Source organism: Eutrigla gurnardus (assembly GCF_963514095.1).
Source record: "Eutrigla gurnardus genome assembly, chromosome: 10".
Taxonomy (NCBI): domain Eukaryota; kingdom Metazoa; phylum Chordata; class Actinopteri; order Perciformes; family Triglidae; genus Eutrigla; species Eutrigla gurnardus.
The window spans coordinates 9,559,233-9,568,591 of NC_139924.1; the positions used below are offsets into that span (position 1 = coordinate 9,559,233).

Sequence of the window (9,359 nt, forward strand, 5' to 3'; positions counted from 1 at the left end):
ATATAGTTCAACATAACGGTGTATGGTTGCCCGGTGACGTCAGCGTCCCAGCAAAAGAGTCCCCTTTTTTTTCACTGGAGCAGACTGGAAAGAAATCAAATAGGATGCTGGTGTTCACTCTCGGTCCTCACCGCAGCGAACGCCGCTCAAACTTTCCGTGCAGATGGCTCGACCGAATGTGAAAGAAGGTGTAGCTACCGGACGATGTTTCGGAGGGTGGCGGCGTTAAAGCGAGCCGACGATGAGAACGTGGACTCCGGAGCTGAAACTGCCGAGTGAGTCGAACCGTTTGTCTTGGCGTTAGCCAGAGGGGCTAACATTAGCTAGCCAACTTCGCCTCGTCGTCGATGTAGCCACAATGGCAATTAAGAAAGTAATTCGTGAAGGTTTCAAACACTTGTTTTATAACCTCATAAACCATAGGTGTTTATAACTGTTTCAAGTCACCCTTTCAAACGTTTTTCTTCATAAACTCACTTCTACGCGTATGTTAGCTAACAACATATAATGTGTTGTCATGGTGACCAAAGGAGGCTCGTTTCCAAACCGACCACCACAAGGAGACATATTTTTGTCTTTCATCCAGCCAATTTAAACCCCCAAAAAGTAATGAATAATCATCTCATGTGCTTTTTTTTTCTTTTCTTCTTTTTCAGATCTGACTACAGCAGGATGTCATCGTCGGGCAGTAAGTCATTCCCTCACTTATAAAACATATTCAGGGCCACTCCTGTTATTTACTTTGATTTGTTATTAAGGCCCTTCCTGACAATTCTTTAAAACTCCATGTCACTAATCTGCGATTCTACATCAAGCTGAGTTTACCTTGATAAGGTCATAAGACGTTCACATTAGCCTCCTGCTCAAGGAAATTGTCCCAGTTTCAGTCCCATGATAGGATGTGATATCGCTCTTCCAATGTAAATATGCAGAAAAAAGAGAACGAAGCTACAGTTTGTAGTGTAGTAGTGGTGATGAGACACGGTGCATCAGTGCTTGTTGTTTGCTCTAACCTGAACACTAGACCACTACACGCATTCTTGAATGAGTCGGTTGTAATGTAATTGTACCTTTCCAAAGAAGACATCATACAACCGTTTTGATGAGGAATGACATGAAACTGATCTTTATGTGTGAAATAGTTGCACTACCCCTTTTATCTAGATGTTTAGTTACTTCTGCTAAAACGTGTGTGCTACCTGGTTATAGCATTTGCATGTTTGCACCAGTCTAAACTATCTTCATACACTTACATACATTGTGTTTGTGTAACCCTAGTTGAGTTCGTGACCAGTCGGGTCAGGCAGCGGCAGCAGCAGCTCCTGCTCGTGAACCTACATCTGCTGGCCAACCCTGGAGACTCATTGCTGCTGCAGCACACCCTGGATCGCCTCCTCCGCTGGCTCTGCCCAAGCCTTCGCGTCTTCCATGTGTCAGAGAGGGCCTCCCCTTTAAGAAGTTACACCCCTCTATGTCCTGGGGCAGGTAAGGTCCTTTACTGTGTGGTCTTGCATCTATTACACTTACATTTTGTTATACAGTTGGGTCGAAGGTATTTTACTGGTAAGGATACAAAACTGTTGTGCCCGTACAACCTCATTGCACATTCTGTAAGTGTATTTTTCTCCATAAAGAGGAAATAATAATAATTCCCATATGTGAGAATGAGCAATGTTTACAGAAATTCAAACCATCATCATGTCAACAACCCCCTCAAATGTTGTACTCTTAACTGAATACTACATTTAATTTGTGTATGGAGTAAACAACCCATCCCACAACAAGTTTCCCTTGTTCCCTAAAACTGCATCTGCTTTCATTTACGGTTAAGTGAGAATAAATCTTTTCCAAACATGTTCCAGGCTACCCTTCCGTGGCCATCACCTTCTTCCTCCATGAGGCCTATGGAGAGGAGCGAATCCTCAAAGTGCTGGACTTCTTCCAGCGTCCACCCTGGCAGTACCACCACACTGAGACCTGCGGAAGCCGAACTGGAGGGATCCACATTACCTCCAGCAGCTCCCCTTCCAACGCCATGCTGCGGCCATACCTTCTGCCCAGCAGAGACTTCTACAGTTTGGGTGCGGGCATGCCTGTGTGGGGGGTTCGGCCAGTCCACTGTGGAGGAGAAATACTACGTGTGACACTGTACAGTGGATATGACAACTACGAGGATACCGTGCGGCTCTATGAGACAGTGTTGCAGCGAGAGGCAGAGGAGCAGAAGACAGGCTTCTGCTGGTTCACTCTCCACACAGGTACTTCTTTAAAGTGTTGCTCTTTGATTTTCATGTAGTTTGTATTTTAAAGCAATACAAATACAACATACATCTCAACAATTCTAGCTGAGTTTCTTTATCATAATACGAAAGAAAGTAAAAAAAAAAAAGGCAATTTCCACAAAATCACTTGTTTTCCACACAGAGCCCGGGCTGTGCCTGCAGCTGGCTTTAAAACAGTTGTCCCCAGGGGTTCGGGTGGAGCCATGCAGCTCTGCCGTGCTGCAGTTTAGTGTGGAAGAAATTGGTCAGCTAGTGCCTCTGTTGCCCAATCCCTGTACCCCCATCAGCACAACACGCTGGCAGACCGAAGACCTGGATGGCAACAAGGTTCTCTTCCAGGTAAGTGCATCTTAAAAACAGTTGTTCAGTTCCTACTTTGTTAATTGTACATTTTGCATGCACCTTAATGACAGAAGATGTACGGCTTTTAAGTCTTTTAATCGGTCCCACACATTCATGTTGGCTAATTGTGAGAGGAAGAAAAGCATCTCCTTGATTTATGTCAAATTTGTCAACTCTAGTCTGACAGAAGGTTTATTCTCTAATTATCTCACAACAGATATTCCAAAGAACAGGATCTTTGTTCTGCTATAATGTTATTTGTAGAAACTTTGTACACCATGTGTGGCTGGCCAGGTTCCTTGAGGGAATAACAAGTTTGCTTTGGATGGAACGCAGCAGTTGTTTGTGAAGCGATGGAATGTGAATGTGCTGCCTTTCCGTTTTTATGTTGAAAGTTTGACAAACTGATCATCATTTAACCTGGAATATATCAAGGAGAAGCATTTCTTCCATTCACAGTTCTAACAGTAAAGAAATACAAACAAAAAAATAATAATTAAACATGTTAATACGTGTGGTGCACTTATTTACTTACACTTTGCACGGTTTGGATGTGAATTCCCTTGTGTCACAACTCTTACAGATTGGTGCCAGAGTCACATCTCAGATTCAAATTTTTAACAATGTCACATAACACAAACCTGTGAAGTAGGGGTGTGAATCTTTGGCTTCACTCCGATTCAATTAACGATACAGTAGTTGGCGATTCAATTCAAGGACAATTTTTTGGTAACGATTAGATTCGATCCGATTCTGTAAACCAAGATTCGATTCAGTAACTTGTAACGAAAATCCATGAAATAAACTTGCAATAATGCGCGTGAGACTATCTGTATTCTTCTGAAAGGTGAAAAAATAAACAGACCACAGAATTACTTATTTAACATATTTATTCTATAAAAAAATTGGTCCTGCATAATACTTTATGCTGAATACAAAATAATTAAACTTAAATTAAATTAGTAATTAAACATTGCTCAGTTATTTTTTTTAACATTTTTCAATAGGCTACATGCTGGCAGGGGAGAGAGTGTCTTAAACGTATTAAAACATTAATCATAAGTAAGAATCACGATTCATTCTATTTATTGTAGCAGATCGATTTAGTTGAATCGCTAGGACTGACAATCGATTCATCGATGCATTGAATGAATCGTTACACCTCTACTGTGGAGACATAGCATAGCAAAATTAAAAAAACTTTAAAAATAATAATTTAGCCGATAGGCCACAATTCTTCAGCCTGGTCACACCATAGAATAATCAGTGTTGACTGTGATTGGGTTACATTATGAGCTCAGAATAAGACATCAAGCTTTCAACTCGTATTAAAATCATCCATTTAGGCCAACCTCATGAGATCAAGTAGAATCGTTTCAATCAAAACACTTGGATTTCATCAGTTCATTCTTCCTGTGATGATGCAATCATAAAGGCCTCTGGTTGTCTTTCACACAACTAACTCAAAGCTGTCAAGAGTGGCCATATGTAAGATGCGTGTATGTTAATTCTGTCAAAGTCACTTATCTTGCCTAAATCTCTCTAGTCCTGGTGTAAATCATAATCCCTCTCCTTCTGTCCTTCTGTGCTGCAGGTGAAAACCCCAGCTCAACCTCAGCGACCTCTGACCTGTGCTTTCCCGCTGACCTGCCCCAGCGTGTCCCCTCGAGGACTGCAGCTCAGGAGCCCGGGACAGGGACACAGCCTGTCACCCTGCAGCCTCACAGCACCCTTACCCTGGCAACAGCACAGGCAAGGTACGTACCCATAAGAGGAAACTGTGGTGTGACTTCAGATTTATCAATTTAGCAACACTTAAGGCCTTTAATGCCATTTACAGGCAGGTATTTCATTTTGCAGCTTGTTTTCAATCTATATTTTTCCAAAGTTGTATGTTGTATGCTAAAGTTTGCATGAATTAAATAATTGCGTAGGCACCTAGTGGTTTATTTATGGAATCAATGCTTGATTTTCCATCATATGACAAGGACAACTGTTAGCTTTGAACCACTGACGGACTTCTGCTTGATTTTACACAAAGGTTCCTTTTTTAATGGAAGTTTTTGGAGTTTTTCCCATTAGCCCATGGGCCGCACTTTGAGAATTTATCCCCTAAACCATCATCGCGGTGACCTCTCAATCCTCATCAAACAGATTATTAATGATTCATTTATATCATTGTTAAACACACTTTAGACATTGTTTCACAATTCAGGATAGAGTCATACAGGGAAATAATGTCTCGAATGTCAATAAAAAGAATGATAACATCCAACAAGTTTACCTGCCTTTGAAATTTAATAGAAAACTTTGTAGACTGCAAAGATTAATGGAAAACCTATGGTTTTACACTTCCCACCCTGATGATTCCACTACAGGTAGCAGCGAAGAAGAAGGCTGCTAGTTAGTGAACATGAATGCAAATGATACAGGATTTGAAATAATTAATGCTAACTTATGACGAGGAAGGAAATGTATTCCCAACATTTGTTAGACCTCGAGAATACACATGATGCGTTTTTTGATGTTATTTAGGTCCCAAAACTGTTGTGAACAATATAAGATTATAAGATTTCATGTTCAATGACATTTGAGTATACAATGGTAAAAGTTTGTTTTTTCTTTCTTTTTTTAAAGAGAATTATTTTGTCTTTCTGCCGTTTTATTATGTATATTATTTATTAGACAGGGAAGGGCAAACGTTTCTCATAGCCCACTCTTTGACTCTGTTTGCTGTGTCTTTGGTTGTCAACAGGCCACAGAGTGCGCAGTGACCCTTTCCTTGAGAAGCTTCATGGAGGAGGTGGTGGTGGAGCAGAGAGCCAGGGATCAGGAAGCTGCTGTAGTACGCCTCCAGGCAGCTCCTGTTACTCATCCCAGCGCAGCAGCCCTGCGCTGCCCTCAACCACCAATCACCCCGACTCTCCTCTGCGCCCCTCCATCACCCGCTCTCTCTCCCATCTCCTTCTGGAAGAGGATGAGGAGGAGGATCCAGAGACCAATGTAGACACGGGAGTCCTTGTCTCACTGCACTCTGACACAGCAGTCAAAATAATTCCTCGCTCCTCCTCCGTGGACCTTTTGATGACTCTCCACCCTGAGAGCCCTGCAGCTGTTGAGGGTCTGGCCAAGGAGCTGATTGAATGTCTGCCACGGACGCACATACAGCCTCCGGTCGCCTCCAGGACATGGGGCTCCGCTGGCTGTACCGATGCAGCCAGGAAGGGCTGTGGCAGCCGGACTGTGGCGGCAGGACAAAGTCCCTCCAAAGGGCCCTTCGTGGAGAACAGGACTACTGCTGAGCTGCTGTCGGCACGCACAAACAACGAGGAGCTAGTCGATGAGTTCTTCATCTAAATTCCTGTTTCTACGCCACAAGGTGTGTTGATGAGGACAATTAAGAACATAACAGATGGAGGACAGCAACAGAGGTTGGACAAGGCAATAAACCTTTAAAGAGGAAACCAAAGTTCTGCTGCACATGACCACTAAGAAAAGACTTTCTGAAGTCTTAAAAGGGCTTGTCTCGTCCCATAAATGTCTATAATGTACCGTACAATTGTTCAATCCTCCTCTTAACATAGCTGCCAAGAGAGCGGCACAAAATGAGTGATAGTTTAAAACAGAGCAGGTAATAATATTGTTGAATGTCTTTTTATATTTAGATCCTATCAGATTTGTGCAGCTATTGTGCTAACATGGCAAAAACCTGGAGGAAGCGCTGTGTATTAAGTGGAACTATTGATCGTTTCCCTGTTGATTGTGATTTAAAAATATGATTTCATCTGATTGCCCTCCATAGTTCAGTGTTGCCAGTTTGTTGTAGTTTTTACATGGTGAAAGTATAGCCTAGTTGCTTTTAAATGCAATCCAAATTATCTTTACTCGAGTACTTGTGTGTTTAAAATGTAGTCGTGGACTAGACCTGGCCAAATTACTGTATTGAAGAGGTCTAAATATTCACACGTTTCTCCTCTGATAGCTGTGAGAATTTTCTAAAGTTAAATACATTTACATTTGGACTTTACAAAAAATCTTGTAATATATTATTTGAAAGTACTAATTTAAGCATTATTATATTAGGTGTCTGAAACGGCCCATTTGTGTCCTGGAACCTCAGAAATGTCAGGTACTGTAAGGTGATGGAGCAGCAGACAGATTAATTTAAGTGGAAACTTAACCACTTAATGAACTGATCAGTTACTACACATCGTAGTAAAACTCACAGTTTTTGCACACTGCTCATGATCATTGTGGGCATTATAGCTGTTTAGAGACGAGTCTAATAAAAGCTAATGTATTGTGAGGAGGGGAGGGTGCATTTAATAACCTCATGAGTCGGGTCATATTAGTCTCTTAGGCAGAGATTAATCTTTTCCTGTTGAAGAAACCTTTAAAGGGTTTTTCAAAGCATCATTCATACCAATAAAACAGTTTGGTCTGCTCAATTACGAGTTTATATTAACAAGGCTCTAATTGTACATCCATGGACAGTAAATGCTGAATAAATACTAGATGCGCTTCAAAATATCTAAATGTAACAGGTTTGTTTTCGTTGAATCCCTTCCTGGCATGAGTTTGCCGAGCTAAGCTCCTTTTTGCAACATAACACGGTGCACATTATCTCAAGCTTAGAGCTCCCTCTTCTGGTCAAGAATGTTGTTGCTCAGAGGAGCGTTGCTACAACCAGTCTAGCTCAGATCTTTGGCCCACTGCTTGTGTGGTGACTTCTTCACTGGTCAGGTAGAGGTCTCCATGGGAAAAGGTCAGTGCATTGTTCCTCCTGTGGAGCACCAGTGGAGTGTGTCCACCTGTGTGAGTGGTAGGGCTCTTGTTGCAGGGTTTCTAAACAGTTTAATGGGGCACTGTGTACAGTTAATTCTTTGCCATATTATACTAAGACTTTTTATGATTTTTTTCGACATGCCATACTATATTGGTATTGGTTAAAAAAGCAGTATAGGCCTAATAATTATAGGCCTATATACCAGTATAATAAAATAGGTATATATAAATAAACATAGCAACATGCAATGGAATGGTTAAATTCACATTATTGCATATAGGGAATATTCATATTGAACAGTTGATCTTCCATGTGTCAATAAACAGTGTTGGTCCGTGGGGATTACTTAGCAGGAAGGAGGAGATGCTTAAACTGAATGAGCTGTTTATAGACCCAACAACATGGTAAGGAAAAAATGTGAGGACTTAATATTTTGACTTTTTTTTCTTTTCGTTTTTTCTTTTTTCAACATACTATACTATGACTGTGACTTTTTTTTTAACATACTATACTATGACTGACTTTTTTCAACATACTATACTATGACTGTGACTTTTTTTTAACATACTATACTATGACTTTGACTTTTTTCGACATATTATACTATGACTTTGTGACTTTTTTCAACATACTATACTATGACTTTGTGACTTTTTTCAACATACTATACTATGACTTTGTGACTTTTTTGACATACTATACTATGACTTTGTGACTTTTTTCAACATACTATACTATGACTTTGTGACTTTTTTCAACATATTATACTATGACTTTGTGACTTTTTTGACATATTATACTATGACTTTGTGACTTTTTTGACATATTATACTATGACTTTGTGACTTTTTTCAACATACTATACTATGACTTTGTGACTTTTTTGACATACTATACTATGACTTTGTGACTTTTTTCAACATACTATACTATGACTTTGTGACTTTTTTCAACATACTATACTATGACTTTGTGACTTTTTTGACATACTATACTATGACTTTGTGACTTTTTTCAACATACTATACTATGACTTTGTGACTTTTTTCAACATATTATACTATGACTTTGTGACTTTTTTGACATATTATACTATGACTTTGTGACTTTTTTGACATATTATACTATGACTTTGTGACTTTTTTCAACATACTATACTATGACTTTGTGACTTTTTTGACATACTATACTATGACTTTGTGACTTTTTTCAACATACTATACTATGACTTTGTGACTTTTTTCAACATACTATACTATGACTTTGTGACTTTTTTGACATACTATACTATGACTTTGTGACTTTTTTGACATATTATACTATGACTTTGTGACTTTTTTCAACATACTATACTATGACTTTGTGACTTTTTTCGACATATTATACTATGACTTTGACTTTTTTCAACATACTATACTATGACTTTGTGACTTTTTTCAACATACTATACTATGACTTTGTGACTTTTTTGACATACTATACTATGACTTTGTGACTTTTTTCAACATATTATACTATGACTTTGTGACTTTTTTCAACATACTATACTATGACTTTGTGACTTTTTTGACATACTATACTATGACTTTGTGACTTTTTTGACATACTATACTATGACTTTGTGACTTTTTTGACATACTATACTATGACTTTGTGACTTTTTTCAACATACTATACTATGACTTTGTGACTTTTTTGACATACTATACTATGACTTTGTGACTTTTTTCAACATACTATACTATGACTGACTTTTTTCAACATACTATACTATGACTTTGTGACTTTTTTCAACATATTATACTATGACTTTGTGACTTTTTTGACATATTATACTATGACTTTGTGACTTTTTTGACATATTATACTATGACTTTGTGACTTTTTTCAACATACTATACTATGACTTTGTGACTTTTTTGACATACTATACTATGACTTTGTGACTT

General features: G+C 39.0%; 1 protein-coding gene across 1 annotated transcript; it reads left to right on the forward strand.

The window, feature by feature from the left end:
- The first annotated feature begins 102 nt into the window (after positions 1-102).
- fam124b (family with sequence similarity 124B) lies at positions 103-7,121 on the forward strand. Its single transcript, XM_084019435.1, has 7 exons — positions 103-275; positions 657-688; positions 1,279-1,485; positions 1,863-2,258; positions 2,425-2,621; positions 4,219-4,381; positions 5,380-7,121. The coding sequence occupies exons 1-7, from the start codon at positions 205-207 to the stop codon at positions 5,979-5,981; spliced, it is 1,668 nt and encodes a 555-aa protein (XP_083875561.1). The 5' UTR covers positions 103-204; the 3' UTR covers positions 5,982-7,121.
- The last annotated feature ends 2,238 nt before the right edge of the window (positions 7,122-9,359 follow it).

Bases quoted from the DNA above. Each gene is read 5' to 3' on its own strand.
- fam124b (XM_084019435.1), top strand. From the start codon at position 205: ATGTTTCGGAGGGTGGCGGCGTTAAAGCGAGCCGACGATGAGAACGTG. The intron at 276-656 runs GTGAGTCGAACC...CTTCTTTTTCAG, and splicing joins TCCGGAGCTGAAACTGCCGA to ATCTGACTACAGCAGGATGT. The intron at 1,486-1,862 runs GTAAGGTCCTTT...AACATGTTCCAG, and splicing joins CCCTCTATGTCCTGGGGCAG to GCTACCCTTCCGTGGCCATC.